We start from the raw sequence: 20,165 nt of genomic DNA, 5'->3' as shown, positions 1-20,165 counted from the left end.
ACGAGCACAGGGACAGTGTGCTCCCAGCAGCATCACTCCAGCGAAGCCCACCTCTGTCAGGAGGAGTGGGAGAGGACTGGCTGATGGCAGTGCTGGAGGATGGGTCTGTGCTGAGCAGTTTGTCTCAGCTGGTACCTGTAGCTGGAGGTCTCACCCAAATGAGTGCTCACCACAAGGTGTCCCAGCTCTGCCATAAGCACAGCAGCTTTCTGGGATGTGTAACGAGGCAAAAGAAAGTGTTTCTGCAAGGGCTGCCATGGGGTGGTGTGAAGGCCATGACCAGGAACAGGGTCCCAAGTGGACCAGATGGTTTCCAGGAGAAATTCCTACCTGAAATTATGCCTGGCTCTGGGCATCAGGGGAGAACCTGTCAGAAGTTGCTAGGGGCTGAACCCTTTATTTCCACTGGGCTTCAGCTATTCTTGTCCATATGCATCATGATGAATCCTTCCCCAGGCACCCGGAAGAAGAAAATATTCGTGGTTAGCCGCAGCCACCATGGTCTGTTGCATGGACCCAGGACTGGTCTGGTGAGGACCATTCCTCTCCTGCAGCCCTCACCATGCCAGCTTCCTCACATCCCATCCAGCAGCAGAGGCCGTATGCATTTCCCAGGACAGGTGGAAAGAGGCATCATAATCTGCCTTGGCATCTTTCCTATTTTTTTAAGAAAGCAATTTCCTCCCTCTGCCTCTCTGACAGAGCTGGGGAAATGTTTAAGTGACCCATCAACAGTTTTTTCATCTCCCTGAGAAGAAGTTTTATCTGATCATGCCTCGCCAGCTATTCTTCACACACCATCTCCTGTCTGTTCTTGCTCCTTCAAGGCTGTCTCAAACAAGACAAGGCCACCTCTGCCCTGTGCTGCGCCTGGACACTGCAGGGATGCCAGCATCTGTGCCAAGCTGGTGTGTGCCAGGGACCGCCTGCCCTACACGACGGAATGGGAGTACTAGGAGGAAAGCCAGCAGTGTCCACACCAAAGCATCACACCCGTGGCACCACCATGGGTGGTCCAGCCATCCTGCAGACTAGGGGGTGAGGGCAGCCCCATCCTTGGCTTTCAAGAGGGAATGGCAGTGACATGGGGGTTTTGTGCATGACTTTCTTGTTCTGCTCTTCGGCCAGACTGGCTCTACAGCAAGGTTGGTGCTTTAACACAGTAATTCTCCGAGCGTAATGAAAGCTGACATTATATCAAACACAATAAAGACTCTCAGTTGATGGAGATCATTCCTGAACACACAAACCCATTAAACTGAGAGAAAAAAATATCAATTCTACACACTCGCCAGCCAAAAGAAAATGTGATTTGTTATCTAAAAGGGGGTTATAAACACAGCTTCAATGCACTTTCTGTGCTGTAATGAAAACTGGGTTTGAAACGGCAAGACGACTGCAAATTAGAGTATTTGATTTTATTTTCTAACTTTTTAGGTAAACCTTCTACAAGGGCAAGTGCAAGGTTACGGCGCTGATCTTTCTGTTCTTGGCCGATAAGTAGGATCTGTAATTAAAGGAGGAGAAAAATGAAAGGGGGATAAGGCAGCTGGCGCTCACCCTTCTAACGCAGCTTTGAACACAAAGCTCTGCCTGCATCGCCATGGCAAACCCACAGGAGCAGCTGCTGGTGCCCATGTATGGTGTGGCATGGCCACTGCTCCCACTGCAGACTCGCGCTGGGCACACCATGGTGATGCCAGGCAGCAGCCAGTTGGCAGGGTCCTGCACCCAGAGGGATGCTGCGCCCAGAGGGATGCTGCGCCCAGAGGGGTGCTGTACCCAGGGCTGCACAACTGCAGAGAGACTTTGAGCCATGCCACCACATCCTCGTGCTTTATCCCTCACCTTTCTTGGGTGACCAGGAGCCAAATCTTTGTTATTCCTCCTGTCCTTCCCCATTTAGCAAACAGCGATCCCGTTTTCCCCAGAGTTTCACTTCTAATGGAGCTTGAAATTATCTGGGCTTTGTTATTTGCTGGCAAGCTTGCAGGCGGGGGTTATGGATAGAGGCAGCGGTGCAGGGCTGCCCAGTGCCCACGCTCCTGCTGCTACCTCCATGCATGCTGCTGCACCCCAGGACCACCAGTGCTGTACCCTGCAGTTAAACCCTGTCCCTGCAGCTTTTGCATCTTCAGCTCAATGATTAACAAAAGGACCTGCTGGGCTCTGATCCTTCAAACACCCCTGTCCTCTCTGGACAGGTGGGGATAGGTGGGATCTGGGGGACAGCAGGTGGAGGATGAGGGGAGCTTCCCAGGGTACCAATGGAAAATGCAGTGAGGAAGAAAAACTGGGAAAAAACCAACAGTAATAAACATTTTATGAAGCAGAAAATGGCTTATAAAGAAGTCAACTTTTAAAGGCAATTTCTGTAATCCTGACAAGCACACATAAATGCAGGGATGGGTCTGCACTGACAGAGTTGCCCTCAAAGGGACAAATAACTTGGGCAGCCCCAGAAGACCAACAAGCAGTGATGAGGACACCCTGGGATGCATTTCGTAGCTGGTGGCACAGACCTGCACCTTACACAGCCCCTGGTCAGCATGCATTCCCACAGTATGCAGGGCACCCAAGTCCCCACTGAAGGTGCTCAGACAAGGCAAGAAGGTCTGGAAAAGAACCTAAGGCACTTTAAAACCCTGCAAAAAAGTGCAGCACAGAGGCAGAGAGACACTGGAAGAACACGGAGCAAGTTGGGACACCCAGTGGGCAGCATGGCAGCTTGCCAGTGAGGATGGATACTAAGGATGGCAGCAAAACTCAGTGTGACCTTCCAGCATTTTCATAGGTACATTTTGCATGTCTCTCGCTTGAGCAGGGTGGCAAACAGAGGATGGAAACCTGGCAAACAGCATCACAGTGTGGGTGGCAGCCCTGGGGCCTCCATTTGCTGCTGTTAAGTCGCACAGGCGGTTCAAGACTGTTGCCACAGCTGGGGCACAGGGCTGGGGACATCCAGAGCAGGGGGACAGGCCTGATGTGCCTCTAGGGACACTCTGCATAGAGTGGAGCCAGTTTGCCTGCAGAATCCTGGCTACAAGCTTGGAGGCCAGAAACTTCTTTGTGGGAAAAGTGATTGGCCAGGCTGCCATAAACTGGCAGCTTTTTTCAGTCTCTCATCCTAAGAGTGCTGGTGGTCCCAGTACCCTGTGATGGGAGCCAGCCCTGTGGCATTGGGACCCAGCTTGCACCTTTTCAGGGCTCAGCCATCCTTTGCCAACTAGTTAACGTGCATCCCTGAGAGGGCCTGAGTGAGTGGATGTGGAAAGGCACAGATTTTCCCCACTCCAAGTCACCAGTGGTGGTACAAAGACCCCATATTGCAGCCTGCACTGAGAGCCCTCTGTCCCTACCCACTGTGTCACCCCAAGCTGCCAGCCAGACCTGGGGTGAAATGAGCTGGAGGGACAACATGAAGGATGCCTCAGGTGTCACCGCATGGGTGACCTTGGGGACAAGACTGCTTTTGGCAATGGAAGTGCTCTGCTGTCCAAGATACCTCTGAGGACGTGCAGGGACATGGTTCCAGCTTGGCACAGTTAGGAGATAGGGGGAACCTGAGGGTGGGCAAGGATGAGTAGTATGGTTGGGGCACAGGACCGCACGGGGTAAAAGGGAGCATTTTGAGAACAGGGAGGTGCTTTGCAAAGCCCCCTGAGGTGGGAGGCTGAGCTCAGCCTCCTCAGAAAGGTCAGCACGGCTGGCGTGCAGCTGCAAACACCACAAACGGCCAACAAAGAACCTTCCTCTGTAGAGATGGGCTGAGAGCGACTGCCGGCAGCTGCCTCCCAGCCGCTCGGGCTCCTGCTTCTATTTCATTTTCCCTCGGACTTCCACAGCAATCCATCTGCAGCGAGGTTTAATGGGGCTGCCATTAGCACTAATGCAGCGCAAACACTCAGCATCTGCCGGCCCCTTCGGACGGCAAGGCGCGGAAATAGCGCTGCCCCTGCAATCTGTCACCCGCGGCGCGCCGGGAGAGGAGGGCAGAGCTGCGGCCAGAAGGAAAGGGCTGCTGGGCGGGAAGGGAGAAGAGGAGGAGCTGGGGATGCTGCGCTGCTGCCTTCCCTGCCCACTGCCCAGGCCAGGGACAGAGCCAGTGTCACCGGTGCTGGCATGCAGGTCTGATCATGCCCTGCCATGTTACAGATGAAGGGCAGCGGAAGGAGGTTCAACTCTGGCAGCAAGGCATTTGTGCAGCCCTTCGGTGCCACTGCTCTGCAGGCAGGGCTGAGGCAGGAAGGGCTGGGGAAGCAGGGCTAGGAAGGCAAGGCTGAGGCAGGCAGGGCTGCCTGCTGGGGCAGAGCAAAGACCCAGCACCCCAGGTGCTGCAAGTAGAGCTGGGCCAGTCCATCACTTGATCCAGCTGTGCCTGGGCTGTCCTGATAAAGCTGTGGCGAGCTCTGCAGTGACGCATGGCTGCACATTGTTTCTGGGTGACTCGCTCCTAATTACCTTGATTAAGTGGTTGCAAACAGTGCTATTAAAAATATTTTTTCTACGAAAGTGGATTTCTCAAAGGTTTGTGCCATGAATGGCAAAACGAGCTGCAAGCTCCCCAGTGCTACCCACGTTCCCGGCCTGTTTTGTATCCTGACTGTTATCCACCCCACAGTTTAAGGCATGCCTGTGGTCCCTTGGCTCTGCTCCTGGCCTTTCCTGGGAGCCCTGAGCCTGCAGAAGTGTTGGTCAGGCACTGGTGTTTACATCAGCTATGCCCATACCAAATCTCGCTGTCCTCCTAACGCCTCTTTCAGCAGTCTCCTGGAAAGAGGTGACAGTAAATCAGCAGCACACTCATGCAGAAAGGTCTTGGTGACCATGGGTGCTGGTGACAACTGTCTACTGGATGGTAGGGCTGGCAGGGACACCTCACCTGTCCTTAGCAAGGTTGCTTCTGCTCAGGAATGGAAGACGCCTGCAAGCTGAGGCCTCTCTAGGTACCTATGGGACACAGCTCCCACTGGTATGAGAACTGGCCACAAGTATCCGCCCCACATCAGCCACATAGTGAACGAAAGCCAAACAGCTTGACACTTTGCCTTCTCTTCTACTCCTGCTGCCTCTTCTTCTGCATGTCAAACCCTGGTGAGCACTACCAATGGCAATAGGGTCTGCAGGAGCAGGAAGTGGCTCTGGGTTCTCAACTCCTGTCCTCCCTGAGGAGATCATGGTTGCAGAAATAGCCTCCAGGCCTGAAAGTGGGGCTGTCCCTTTGGTACTGCAGGGGGTTCCCTGGAGCTGGGCAGGATCTGTCCAACCCAGAGGAAGTGGCTCGTGGCTCAGGAGTGTTTTATGTTGTAGCCTTGGTTTGCACTGGAAGGAAAACAGACTTCCCTTCCTTTTGTATTACCGTTATAATTTGAGAGCATTTCCAGGCAGAACCCTTCAGGTTCCTGCTGCGTGCTATCACCACCAGAATTACAAAGTCAAATGCAATCATTAAACCTGCATCTTCCCTCTCCCAGCTCAGACTGCTCCTTCCTCCAGAAACAGCCCCCTCCACAGCTGCCATCAGGTGCCACTGACAAGCCGGCGCGTGACTGTCACCCTGCATGAGACCCTGCTCAGCACCAAATCTGCCGCCTGCCGCTGATTGCAGGGGGTGAGAGTCTGCCCAGCCCCCAAGCCCTCAGTGCTCAGCCGAACAGTGCTGAGCTCTACCTTCACCTCCTGCCTTCTCCTTACAGTGTGTGCAGGCAGAGGCGAGGCTGGAAATGAGCTCTGAATCGTTTCATTTGCTCTCGTTAGTGCTGGCAGGCTGTGGTGCTGGGACCACCTGTGTGCCAAGCAGCACTGCATGGCCAGCGGTCACTTGAGAGGGAACTGAGAGAACAGAACAGGCAGGGAGGAAAGGAAAAGCCAAGGGATGTGATGGGATGAGGAGCGCGAGTCCTGTGCCAGGAATCATCCCTGAGGGCGGTGCCCCCACAGAGGCCATTGTTCAGGATGGAAGGGGGTGGGAGCAGCCAGGGCGTGGGAGCCTTACCCGGATGTTGTCCTGCCAGTGGTGAGCCTTCTGGAACTTCTCTGCTGCATTGGCGAGTCTCTGCAAAGCAAGTGGGAGAGAAGTGAGTCCAAAGAAAGGAAGAGAAGCCAGCGTGGCTCACATTAACACAGGACCATGGGTGCCACTCCAGGCCCCACCATCCACCTCTTGGAGTCATCTGCTAGGACCCTGCCACCCCTCTGCTATGCAGGTTTGTGTGCAGGAGGAGGAATTGGGGGTAGCAATGCCTGAAGGTCATCATGCTCATGATGTTCTTCTGAACCACGTTTCCCAGAGCAAGCAGAAGGATTGCTGCCAGTTGATCTCAACCAGAGCTGAGCCACTGCCACTCAGTGACTGCTGGTGTTGCCACCAGAGCTGGGCAGGGTCTCATTTGTGGCACTGGGCAAGGACTGAATTCAGGTCCCTGCGCTGATGTTCCCAGATCTCTGCAGGGCAGACCCTTCAAAATTGTTTCAAAAACCCTCAAAATGCCCCAGTGTGGGAGCCCAGAGGTGCACAGCTCAGCCCACCTAGATTAACCCCCTCATGTTCCTGTGTCCTTTTTCACCCCATCACATGTCCAGGGCCATTGGCTCAGTGGCACTGAGCCCACCTGCAACACACCAGTACTCCCAGGAGCTAGTGACCGGGAGAGGAACCTGCCATGAGACAGCAGCTCTGCCTGCAGTGGCTGCCTGCAAGAGGGGTCCCAGGGCTGAGCTGCCTGCCTAGACAAGTCTTACCCAAGGATGTGGCAAGCACAATCTTGTCCCACTATAGTATATGAGGCTTCAAAAGAGACAAAAGCATCTCCATCCTGGTGGCTCTGGAGGCAGCACTGGCACATTGCTGCCTGCACTGAGGTAGCCAGAGGAACCAGGGCTCACCAGGAGCAAGATGGAGTAATGCTCAGCTGGGCTGTGTGTCAGCCATGAGAGGCCTCATCAGCACCAAGGGCAGCAGGGCAGGGCTGAAGACTGGCAATACTTAGGGTACTGGCAGTGCTGGAAAGAAGCTGCAATCTAGCCTTTAATGGAGCCAAAGGGGACAGACAGAGCAAGAGTTCCAGGCTTTCCAAGAGAATCCACTCTGCATCACTAGGCAAATCAAACCAAGAGCAAAACAAGCAACACAGACTTTTATCCCTTGACCAGCTCCCAGGGGTGTTGGCAACTGTCTGCCGGAGTTGTAAAGCCTGATCAGCACCAAAGCCCAGCTGAAAGAAGCCAGCCTGCAGAGCTAAGGGCCATCCTTGGGTGCTGGGCACCCTCACTACTTGCAGGCACGCAGGGTTCATCTCTGCAGCCTGGCAGCACCTGGCACAACCTGCCCAATCCCACCAGCTGTCAGCTGTACAGGGCTGCTGGGAAATGCACCATGCCACAGCGGTCACAGCTCAGGGCGCTGAGCGGCTAATCTGTGCCAGGTTAATTGGCTGTGAGGCCACCGAGGCTGTCACAGCCCAGGAAGGCTCCCTAATGAGTTAGTGGGAGCGCACCAAGCCAAGATGTGCCCTAGGCAGGTGCTGCTGCACTGCCTGCATCCCCCAGCGAGATGGGACACTGATCCACGCAAATGATGCTGCCAGCCAGAGCATGGGGAGTGGTGGGGAGCCCTGGCTGTCTCCAGCCCCTGAGTTGGCTGGGGGGAGAAGGAGGAATGAACACGTGCAATGAAGTGACATTCTGGGCCAAGACGCTACCCTAAATCACCACTGGGGCAGCACTACAGAGATGTATGGAAGGTTCCCAGAGCTACCACACACAGCTCTCAAGCTGTGCACCACAAATCCCAGAATGAAGCCCAGGTTCTTGGCTCAGTGGACATCTGGTATACTGGAGGGAGCCCCTTGGGTGGCAATGAAGTATAGCTATGCCCCTGGGAATTTTTTCCCCAGGGGCTTGAGAGTGCCTGGCTCCGAGATCACAGACACACAAGATGACAGTCTCTGGAGAGGTGGGCAGGAGCCCTGGGCACAGTTGCATATGCTGCACCTGCTGTCCCCATTGTCACCAATTCCTCCAGCAGTTCCATCAGTACGTGGGGAGATGCAAAATGCCTCAGATCTTCTACAAGTTGCTTAGCAGAAAAGAACTCCTGAGGCTTCACTGCGTCTCCTTCACTTCTCTCTGCTGCCTACAGAGAGAGAGGCAACACCCAGCCCCAGTAGTACCCAGTCCCAGCAGCACCCAGCACCAGGAGTGTTGTGGGAGGAGGGCCACAATAATGGGTGCTGTTTGACTGGGAGCACGGCAAAGCACAGGCACTCAGAAACAAGGTAATGATGAGTTGTGAGAGACATCACAGGTCTGGCCCTCCCCACCTAGAGAACACAGCTTGTTATTATGAGATGGAGGGAGCTGCATATCCATCACTGCATAATCTTGGCACACACTGGTTGAAACTTCCTTGTTTCATCTTTTCTCTTTTCTTAATCTTGATTTCCAAATCAAGTGCTTGCTTTCAAGGGCCAGCATCCAAGGGGACAGATCAGCTATCAGCTGAACACTGAAGCAAAACACCTATGGCTCTGGTGGTGGAGAGAAGAGACAGGAGAGGTGAATTTTCAGGGCAGTCTGGTGGGGGCTCACCTGCTGATTACAGCCCTGTCTCCCCAGAGCAGCCTGGAAAAGCTGTGGCCCAATCCTGCACCTCATCCCCCCAAGGTTTGTGCTGTGTTTGTATACTGAGATGGCTGATTAAAGGCGAGCATTTATTCTGAGCCGCGTTTCAGGCGGCGGTGATGAAATATGCATTTCCCTGTACTTGATAAGAGCGTGTTTGTTTATTATGGGCTGGGGGAAGATTTATGGACATCTTTAACTATTCATTGCCTTGTGCCAAGTGCCTGGAGGGTTGCAAATGGTGCAGTAAGGGACGGCTGCACCCAGCAACGACACTCTGACTGAGGATATTTTTCCTCTGGAAAATGTCAATTTGTCAAAGTCAATCTGGACACAACTTTGGTTGTGTTTTCTTAAGCATAAATCCAGATGTTCTTGTTTGATAAATAGCACATTGAAGGGACAGGGGTGCCCATGGCAGGATGGCACAGCCATAGCAGGGTGCCATGCCAGCTCCCAGCTGCTGCTGAACACCCACCCTGGGAGAAGTGCTCCCCCCCAAGCCTTCCGGCTATTGCTTCTGCAGCATTTTCCTATCTGAAGACACTTCAGTCCCATGACCAAGATGGGGACTGGGAGGAGAGAGGGACCAAGCAAGCAAGCAAGCCAGCATCAGGACCTGGAGCTGTGTGTTAGGGCCAGGAAGGTGCTTCTCCTCCAGCTTCTCCTCCCTGGCCATGTTCCCCTGGGGAAGGTGATGGGTCTGTCCAGAGCAACACAGTGCTGCAGGACAGCCCTATTAGTGCCAAATGGGCTCATCATGGATAATGTTATCATGATCGATACAGCTCAAGGATTATTTCTAATCCTTAATAATGATTAAATCATTATTTTTGAAGTGCTACAAATCAATCAGTCCATCTCAAGGTGCTCTGTGTGCAGGGACTGCGAGATGTCTGGGATGCAGGCACTGGACAAGGATCCTGTGCCTGTACACAGCAGCCACAAAAACTTCTTGGGGACCTCAGACCTGGGGTTGTCAGTAAAGTGATTCCAATAGCAAGAAAAATGATAGGAACTATAGAAAATAAACTACAGGTGTGAATTTCCTTGCAAATTTCCAGCAGCCTCTGGAGCAGGGACCGCCCTGGTTGTGACACTTTAAGGAGCACACTTCTATCCCCAGAGGTGACTGAGGGCTAAGGACAGGAGATTTAGAGGCTGAAAAGACCAAATTGAAATGACTCTGCAGGTCATAAAAGGCCAGCAGGAGATTTGCAATGGATTGGTGCCTGGAGATCTCTACAGCTAGGTGTGTGAAGGGAAGGTGCTGTGTGGGCTCTACTGCGCCCTGGCCTCTTTCGCATTCCGCACGATGCTCCTCCCTGCCTCACTGCCCGTCTGGGCAGATCCATCAAGAGCACTCTGCTTAGCACACCAGCTCGCCCAGGGTTAAGGAGCCTTGAGGATGGCATAGACTTGGGATGGGCAGGCTGTGGCAAAGGCAGCATAGCTGGGTGGATGCCTTCCCTCTCAAAAGCCACATGGGAAAGGAGAGGAGGGATGAGGTGGGTGACCTTCCTTCTGCCTAGAGGATGGCACTTCCAAACACATGGCTGCTAGTTTTCCACTGTTTTGCTCCAAGACTTCACTTCTCAGCCCTCATCACTCACAAGCTCACCCACCCTGCCCTGAGCACAGCTCACGCTTGCCAAGGCAGCAACTTTTGGTGGGCAGGCAGTCTGATGTCCCAGAGCTGCTGGGTGCAAGGTGGTAGAAAACACTCTGAACGTCAGAACTGGCACGGACAGGGACCACAACACCCTCTCTAGGTGAGGAGACTGTCTCCGCTGTCACCACCTCTGCTGCTTGAAGGGCCAGAACACAGGGAGACTGCCCCTGATACAGCAAGCACCTAAGGGTGCAGCCCACTTCCTCCTCATCACTCCTTCTCCCCTGTGGCACTCAGGGCTCTCCTGCATTGCTCCAATATTTTTCCATAGTGGCTTTCCATGGTCCAATGCTTTGCTGTATCTTCCTCCCCACCCCACCCCCAGCAATAAGTATGCTCTGTCTGTCCCCTCTCAGTCAGATCAGTGTGTTTAACTTGGGAGGCAGTGGAGCGGAGATCAGAGAGCGGCACAGGGAGGCTGAAGGCCAAGGTTGGATTTATAAAGTAGGATTATGGCAAACCCCCTGCAAGAGGAGACCGAGCAGCCCTGCGTAACAGCAGCAACACTCCTCATGTTCCACTCCTCTCCATGGAAATAAAGCACCTCACGTTAGGGCTGAGCCTGAGAGATGCTCCTCAGGGAACCTGGAATGGTGTCTCCATCTTCTCCCCACAGCACTAAGGAAGGGCCCAGCAGTGGCCCAATACACAGCAGCTGCAAGTGCCATGGGGTATTTGCTCCAGAGAGCTGCTTCTGCTAAATCCTGGCTTAGCTCCCCTCAGCGCAGCTCTTATCACCCTCATCCCGGTGCCTTCCCTGGCGGCATGCAGTGCATTAACCTCCCACACCTCAGCAGGCAGCGGGAAGGAGAGATCATTGCTGGAGATTAATACAGCCCTGTGCTACTGGGCCAGTGAAGGTCCATGCAGCAAGAAAACACAGGTGAAAGGTTAAGATGAGAAGGTAAAAAACAAACACACATGACAAAGCCAAGAAACCCAAGCCCAAGCAGGAACACTTGGCTTTGCAGCACTTCCTCCTCCATGATGAAGGAAGAAGGATTAGCAGAAGCCCTCTCTTTTGGTCCCCACCCTGGCAGTTCCTCTTATCCTCAGCACGTCCTCTCCCCACTCACTGGACTTGCCACGTGCACCCCCCAGAGCAAACCCTAACGGCACAGCACACACGCCACCATCAGAACATGATCAGCCAGTGACAAAAGACGACAAGCCCCTTATACACACAGGGAATATAAATCTTGAGTAAACACTGTAAGGCAGTGAAGCATCTCATCCTGTAATCATCTCCAAGACAGTTGATCCCAGGGCTCTTATTACCCCTGCAGCCATCATCTGAAATCCAGTCGGCAGTGGACTCAGCCACGGCTGAGTATTGATCAAGGAAGAGGCTTCGACATGCTGCAGCATTTCTCTTTCAGAGCGCTAACTCGTTTGTCAATAACTTGTTTATCAATAACTCCCTGGGCCACGTGGACAGAAGGAGTAGCCAGAGTTTATCCTCCTCTCCTGCCTCGATCCAGCCTGTGCCTGAGGGGGAATGCATCTGGAGCCACCACTGGCTGCTAATAGTCTCCTGCCCATAGGATGGCAAATAAAGCCCAAATGAATAGTAATGGGTAAGTGGTAACTCCTCAAAGGGCTTTCAGATCCCAGGTTGTAGTGGCTGGTGCTCTCTGCTGAGGTCTGGCACGGTGGTGAGTGGGGAGAAACTTCTTAAGAGTCTGTCCCACCAGCAACAAGGTTTACAAAGACAAAGCTGGAGCAAAACCAGAGCCAGAGCCACTGCAGACAGGGCAGTGGTATGGGCACCAGTAGCCCTGGGAGCCTGGGACAGGCCACAGAGCTACAACGTTGACATTTTACTCACCATCTTAGTAACTCATGGCTCTGCAGGCCAGCAGTTTATGGCCCTTGTTCCAGTGTCTCTCTCTGCTCCTTCTCTTCTAGAGCCTCAGTTATTACTGGGAAGAAATGCCATTGCCAGTCCTAGCAACCACAGGGAGACGAGGAGTGAAACATCCCAGGTGGAGAGATACCTCGACAGGGTAGGGAAGGAAGGGGACAGCAAAGGTCTACATGCTGTTACTGTCTAGCTCTCCATCCTGTCCCTACCTAGGGGCACCTGGTCTGCTGTTGGCCAGCAGTGCAGGCTGGGCACAGTGCTACACTCTGCTATGAAGGTCAGAAAAGGCAGAGGAAACTAGAGACATGACCCAGCAGGTCCAGTTAGAGTAAATACCACAGGCCTCTGAGACGAGAGGGATGATAATGCAGGATGTGCTTGGCCAGGCCAGTGCTCTGGCAGCCAGCACTTGACATCCGTCAGGTGTGGGAGACATATACTAGAAGGTCAGAGTGGGGGAAATGTGACAGTGGGAGATTCAGCATGCTGGAGAAGAGGAGACAGACTCTTCTTTCCCTCTCCTTTTTTCATGTCCCTGTGTGCTGCAGCTCCCATAGGATGGCCAGGCAGAGGGCTTGGCAGACTGAAGGGACGCAGCTCCCAAAAAGGGCTTCAAGAGATAGTGTCCTCCAGTGTGACGTCCCAAGACAGCATCAGCTTTGGGAGGGTCTCTAAACACGTTAGTGGGCATGTCAGCCTGCTGCTCCAGACCCATCTCTTCCTCAGACAAACTCCAATCATTCAGTCCAAGAGCGCTCCATAAACAACACTCAAATAACCTGTGGAGCTCCAGTTAGGATCATTGAGCAGGACTGGTCACAGTTCAAAATCTGTTACAATAACCAGAAGGCATTTCAGTGGCAATTAGATAGTTTCACTTCAAAATGAGTAGTACTCAGAGCTTGGGGTAACAGGGTGTTTTAAAATAAGGAACATAAACAGAAGTGATATGGCTTGCCACTGGGGAAGGAGAAGGAGGAATCTGCCTGGCCAGGACATGCAGACAGAGTCTCCAAAAAAAAGAAGAAAATCCTTCCTTATCCTTATCCTTCCCTAATTTGGAGAAATAAATCTCATATTAAGATGACATGAGGTTTGAGGAGTGGCTCCCCTACCCCTCCTGGTGCTCCGCACGGTACTAACAACAGAGAAGCTCCTTTGATATGCAGGAGGACATCCCTGGGAACCCAAAGCACAGGCAGCCACTGCGTCTGCATCCTGGCAGGCCTCTGTCTCCCCCTCTACGGGGACGAGGACTTCTGTACTTTTGAAATTCTCCCTTTAGCTCTTCACTTTTCATTCAAGTGGAGGCTGTTAGAAAGCCTGCACTGGAAAGCACTTACAATCGATTTATTTTAAGGCATCCCCTCTCGCTGCTGTGATGTGTGAGCTTTAAAAAGCACCTCGTTTATTACCTGCTGCTGCGAGGGGATTTCCATGGGGCACAGCGCAGCCAGAGCTCCGCTCTTATTAAGCATCCACGGCAAGGCAGATATTGAGCACCCAGAAGGATCCCCAGAACGCACTATGATGGCACCACCTCGAGACCCTTGCAAGCCCCAAGAGAAACCCCCACAAAACTTCTTGGCATCTTTGTTGGGTCACCCAAACACCACCGGCAAGTCTCCAGCAGCCAGGCACACTGATCATCAAAAGCAGAGTGGGCAGCAGGCCAAGGGAGGTGCTTTGGGTTTGCCCTCTGTTCTCCTGCTTTCTCGTTTGAAGCCTAAAATGTAAATGTTGTTTGACTCTGCACTTCTACAGCACAGCAAACCCAGCTGACGACCCAGCTCTCTTAGTGTTACAACAAAAGAAGGAAACAAACAGCAGCTAACAACCAACATGGACACAAGGGGATTTGTTACACACCCTTGTGTCCACCACCCAGCTGAGCCCTTGGCAGGAGATGTGTCCATTCAGCTTCACCTTGCAGCCCTCCATCCTGTGGCTTTAATATTATTTTCCCAATGAGCTTCAACACAGATCCACTCCTGACTCCATTACTGTATTTAATTTCTTTCTTTCCTTCTCTTGGTCCTTTTGTGAGGAGAGTGCTCTTGCCTCTCATTGCAAATCTGGGCACGTAGCTTCTGCCCAGCAGATGTGGCCCCCAGAAAGCACTGGTGCTAATAAAGCCCCCTGTAATGAGAGCTCGGCTCCCCTCCCTCTCCTCTGGCAAGTGTGATTGCCTTCCATTCTCATGGCAAATAAAGAGCCACCCAAGCTAAGGAGAGGGACTCAAAGTGCATTCACTCACCACTACACCCATTTCTTAGGCTTTGCCTTTATTCAATCCATCTGAGGTGTGCCCTCTCTGTAGACCAGCCCCGTGGTAGCCCCTCCTTTCCTAGGGCACAAGGATCCAGCTTGGCTGGGGACCCTGCAGCTTCTCTTCAGAGCCTACATTTGTCAGGAGAAATCCTTGCTGGCTCAGGTTTTCTCTATGGCAATGCTGGCCTGACCCTGCAGCTCCCCAGGCCAGCATCACTGCTGAGGAGCTTGCAGTGCCCTTCCCTCTGCCCCGCTCCAGGAACACATTTCAGCATTACAATTAAACCCCAAACTCAAGGCGACTGGACACTTTTTGTTTTAAAGACCAAGGTGGGGGAGGAGAAGGCGCAGAAGAGCTCCCCTAGGGGAAAAGCCATCAACTGGAACAAGATTTCAACAACTACACGTTTCGTGACCTTTTCCACAGTCATATCTTTAATGTTTCACAGACGGATTTGATAAAAAGAAAAAAAATTAATAAAATAGATTTCATTTAAAAAAAAAGGTCAGGACACGTGTTACAGGGAAAAACTCATTTAGGTCTCTACCTGCTGCCTTGCAGGTGCTGAGCAGCCCTCCCCTGCCTCCCACCCGGAGCACTCCAGCCCAGACATTCATCTCCCTGCCTTGATTTTCACCCAATTTAGGCTTTGATCTCTTTTGGACTTTTCCACACAGCGTTTGGAACCGTAAGCATTTGGCCCTGCTGACAAACACATGAGAGCTGCAAACGACTGGTGGGATGTTGCATATCTAACCTGGAGAGGCAGCCAGTGAGTTCAAACATGGAGAAGCCACTTGTCCAGGCTCCAGCACACAATGGCTTCTGCACTCACCTTTGGACATCACAGTATCACAGTATCACAGTATCATCAGGGTTGGAAGAGACCTCACAGATCATCAAGTCCAACCCTTTACCACAGAGCTCAAGGCTAGACCATGGCACCAAGTGCCACGTCCAGTGCTGCCTTGAACAGCCCCAGGGACGGCGACTCCACCACCTCCCCAGGCAGCCCATTCCAGTGTCCAATGACTCTCTCAGTGAAGAACTTTCTCCTCACCTCCAGCCTAAATCTCCCCTGGTGCAGCCTGAGGCTGTGTCCTCTCGTTCTGGCGCTGGCCACCTGAGAGAAGAGAGCAACCTCCTCCTGGCCACAACCACCCCTCAGGTAGTTGTAGACATCATTTCTTGCCCCTGCCCATGACACCAACATAAATCCCATCCACTGCGACTGAGGTTGGGCTCGTCAAGAGCGAGCAAAGCAAAATAAATGCCCCCAGCACAGAGACAACTGCTGCTGATCGAGATGTTTTTAAAAGGAAATGCTATTTACCAGTAGCTCCTTCCCAGCTGGCCTGATGGCCTGCTCCTGGAGGCTCAGAAACAAAAGCAGCCCAGGCAGTGGCTGGCACATTTCTATTATGAAGTCCGCTCTGCAATTAGAGCAGTCTGCTGCCGAACTTCTGCCTCCTTTTACCATTCCCTGATTTTATTTTTTTTATTATTCACTAGGAACAAAATATCAAAGTTTGTAAAAAAAAAAAAAAAAGAAGCATTACTGTGATACCATCATACTAAGTTATTAAGTGGTGACAATGGGGGACAATTACAGTATATAGTCCATTATACAGCACTGCCGTCGGGGTGAATCAAAGTAAAACACAGGGTGAATGGTGAGGAGCTTATTAAGGGGAACGTTGGTGTGCCAGAACACAATACCTGCCGTTCAGCTGGGGGCTTAGCGCTGCGCCGGCACCGGGGGCGACTGCAAAGGAAAGCTGTGGAAAGGGCTGGCAGCTTCCCTGCACAATTTGAGGCACCAGTCACATGCTGGGGACACTGTGGATCAATCATCTGAGTTTGAACAGAGAAAAAAGGCAGAACCTCAACCCTAGGCCAGCACCATGCAGCATTTCCCTTCAGTTCTGCTTCTGGAAGGCCCTGAAGATTTTTGCAATGGTTCAGTCAAGCACAAGTGGACAATAACTTCCCCCAGCTCCCAGCAACATCCACGAAAGCATCTTCTCTGTGCTCACCAGCATCCCGGAGGGCATCTCACACCTGCCTTTCAAGTAAGGCCTGCTTCAGCAAGGCTATGCAGGCTTGTCTTTGTTTGTTCTGAGGTCTTCTTCTGCCTGAGCAGCACCCATCCCATGACAGAGTGGAGCAGCAAAGCCTTTTTCACCTCAATCTGTGTGGTAGCAGCTTGCATGCAGGATGCCATACTGCAGCCAAGGCAGTCCTGCTGCCTGCTGCCCTGTCTGCTATCATGCCCACCAAGCAGCAGTTCTTTTTTCACTTCTAATTTGAATAGCCCAGATGAAAATTCCAAGAAGAGTGGCCAGACATAACAGCTTGGTGCATGTGAGACCAGCAAAAAGATAGGCAGTAATAACAGCGTTCAGCAGTGCCCAGCACATCCCTGGTGCTGGACAGCAAGCTGTGGCAGGCAGCAGGGTGCTGCCAGAGCAGTGCAGGCAACAGAGGCAACTGACAGGCAACAGGCAACCCCCATCCCAGTTCTCTATCCAGCACTGAATAGGTGAGAGCTAATGTGAGACAGCAAATGCCACCACCCCACCATGGGGTGAGCGGCTGAGACGGCACCAGGAACACCACTGTAGCACAACTGAAAGAGCTTAAAGTTAACCCCTGGATGCAGTCTCCATCACAAATGCAATTTTCATAAGGCTTTGTTGGGGAGGAGCACAAAACCCAGCCCAGCTCCTGTGCTGTCATCTTGGTGACCCCAGCAGAGTGTGCCACACTCTGGCTAAGACATCCCCTGCAAGCAGCTGACTCTCAACTGGCTGCTCAGAGTCAGGTTTGGACGTCCCAGTGCACTGACAGGCACTGGGCACACCTCAGGCTCCCTTTCATCATCACTTCTGTGATGGTGAGGCTGCCTCTTGCCTCAGAAGGAAGGCAAGAGCAAAAGCTCCACACCCACTCCCAGAGCACACCAGCAAAATCCCTAGGTCTGGTTCTGTGCAAGGACTAACCCATGGGAAGGGCTGAGTTTATTCTTTTCTTCCAAGGCTCGGCAGTCCCCTCAAAGCCAACACACATGGCTATGCTTTGGGCAGGTCCCATCCCTTCCCTCTCTGCTGGCCTGAATTTCCTGCCAGTGGTGAAACCCTGCTCTCCTTTGCCAGAGCCAGCAGTGGCTTCCCCACCACTCCAGCAGCTCTGGCTTGCTCCTTCTAAGACGTTATTTTTACACTTCTCTTAAAATACAACGCCAAGAGAGGCTTCTTGACTATATTAACATTAGGAATCTAATCAGCAATCAGACAGCTCATAATTTTCTGATTAGCTGTGATTATACTCAATCTTTAGGAAAGGAAAAAAAAAAAAGAGGAAAGAGAAAGAAAAAAAGGAAGGAAAAGCAAAAATATTCTCTGCTCGGTTTTCCTACCTCAATTCCTGTGATGAAGCACAGGGCCATGGCAGCAGCAGCTCTGTTGTCCCTGTCCCTGGCTAAGCAGGACAGTGCCACTGTGACCTGCTAAACCAGGGCTGCTTAATAACCTGGTGCCATCACACGGCTATCTTTGTTATTCTGGGCTTGCCTAGGCTGTTGCCCCAGGAAGGGGCTGTTCAGGGAATGGAGAAGGCATCAAGAGTGCCAGAACCATGAACACTCAGAGGAGCATTGTGAACTCTGGTCCTGAGCCTATCACCTCGGGTAACACCTCTGGATAGAAGGATGCCACAGAGAAAAGAGATGATGTGTGTGTATCCAACTGGCTTCAGCCTCGAAGGAGGAGCCACTGAAGATGCTGTGAGAAGAGGCCATGGCTATAAGCTGGCTTGAAAGGGGACAACAAGTGCTTTATGGAAGCCCAGAAGGGAAAGATTCCAAGGTTTCAGGATTTGAGAGTTGCAAGAAGCTAGGAGGCAAATGAGGAAACAGCCTAAAGACCCATGGGCAGGAGCAGAGGATGGCTGCCAGCAGGCAGATTTCCCTGCAGACCAGGCAGAGAGACTCAGGATGCCATCCAGGAGCAGGTTGCTTCTCTGGGTATATGCAGTCCCCAACAGCAGCAGCAGGGAGAACCAAGGGGAACTTGAGAGGTGTCAGGTCCCCAGTGTCACACGGTCAAGCTGTCTGGGACATGGCAAGGCAGGCAGCAGATGCTGGTGAGGAGCTCGGAGAAGATCCCTGACAAGGAACCTTAGAGGACAACTTTCTTGCTGGGCTTTTGTGAAGGAGAAGGGGACTTGCTTGTGTTCAGTCTCACAGCTGAGAGGAAGGAAACTGAGGAATAAGCCTGAGGAAGGAGATCTGAACGAACACCTCTAACAAAGTTAATCAGTCACCCACGTTCTGCCTAGGAGATTCACTCCTGACTGGGGCAAGTGATCAGCTGATGCTGTGAAGCATGAGATTTAATTATTTGTATCATAGCCACGACCTGCATAACTACAAATAATATTAATGGTCATAAAATTGTCCATCTGGCTCTTCAAACCTGCTGCCGACGTCCTGAACTTGCTGCCCCCTGTGGCAGAGACTCACTGTCTTGCTGGGACTGTTTCACATCGTGGCACAACCGGTGGCAAACCCCATCCACCGAGCACCACAGCAGACAGACACCATCTGGAAGGGCCATCCTACGTCCACTTGGGGTCACTGAGCACAAAGCATGTGCTTCATGCCTTGAAGACAGCCCTGGTAACAAGAGGTGCTCCATCACAGCCCTGTCTGGCTGTATATTTGCACCAGCTTAGCTGAACCTCTGAGAAGCCTCATGTCTGCTTGTGCCTGGAATGGAATGGAGCCGAGTAGGGCAGAGCAGAGAACAGTAGAGCAGAGCAGTCCAAATGGAAGTGACCTACAGTGATCTCTAGTCCAGCTGCAAGACTAAGTGGTCACCAGCCCAGGCTGAACCCACTGAATTCATGTGTAAAAGCAAATGTTCCAGATCAGAGCAAAGAAGCACTGTGCTCCCAGCAGCCTGATTCTGCTCCTTCTGTGGACCTCCTCGGCTGAGGTCCTCAGTTACTTTTACACTGACTTCAAAGAAATCAGCTTGAAATTCCCACTTGAACTAAACTGTGGTAAAGGATAAAATGCAAACACCCCAGGGCTTGGCTTTCCCAATCCTCTTCACTGCAGCAGCCCAAGAGAGGAGTGAGGTCAGCTGATCTCCTTTCCCACCTCCCAGGTGAGGTCTGGGAGAAGGCTATGTCTGAGCTGCAGATAACACCGGAGGGGAACGATCCTTTTCATGTGCTGGGGTTTGAGTCCTGCTGCTGCTGTCTTCCACACCAGATGCAGTTCTCAGCACCTGCACACACCCACAGGGCTCTCATATTAAAATACCCAGTGCAGGCACAAAAACATGCCTGAGGTCTCCCCTGTCCCTGTGCTGGTAAAGCCTCCTTCTCACACTCCAACCCTACCATGGCAGCCACAGAGCCCTCTTTAGCAAAGCAGCACTGGAGCTGTAATTAGTTTGAGGTGACCTCTGGAATGAAAAAAAAAGTTCAAGTTTAAAAAGAAAATCTCTCTGGTTAATGCTATGCAAATTGCCAGCGAGGCAATCAGGCTGACTTTTAAACACTGGCCCCGTCGGAAGGGCTCACAAGACAGCCTCATTGTCTCGCTATCAGTTTGCATCTCATTACCCACAATGCACTGCTGGCTGGAGGTAACCTTTTGGGGAACACACTGGTGTGGTGGGGAGCCCAGAAACAACCTGGTTACTCCTGTTTACAAGGCATTCATA

General features: G+C 52.3%; 1 protein-coding gene across 5 annotated transcripts in view; it reads right to left on the bottom strand.

Annotated features, from left to right (window-relative positions):
* The window catches only part of CACNA2D2 (calcium voltage-gated channel auxiliary subunit alpha2delta 2), a 217,850-nt gene that overhangs the window by 38,389 nt on the left and 159,296 nt on the right, over positions 1-20,165 (bottom strand). For all 5 annotated transcript variants that reach the window (XM_064156505.1, XM_064156506.1, XM_064156508.1 and 2 more), the window contains one exon: positions 5,996-6,055. In XM_064156505.1, coding sequence (XP_064012575.1) covers positions 5,996-6,055 — 60 coding nt within the window. The remainder of the gene's footprint in view (positions 1-5,995; positions 6,056-20,165) is intronic.

The sequence above is a fragment of the Pogoniulus pusillus genome, chromosome 16, assembly GCF_015220805.1.
Source record: "Pogoniulus pusillus isolate bPogPus1 chromosome 16, bPogPus1.pri, whole genome shotgun sequence".
Taxonomy (NCBI): Eukaryota; Metazoa; Chordata; class Aves; order Piciformes; family Lybiidae; genus Pogoniulus; species Pogoniulus pusillus.
The sequence above is the reverse complement of the archived record's forward strand: the minus strand, read 5'-3'. Positions and strand labels throughout refer to the sequence as shown.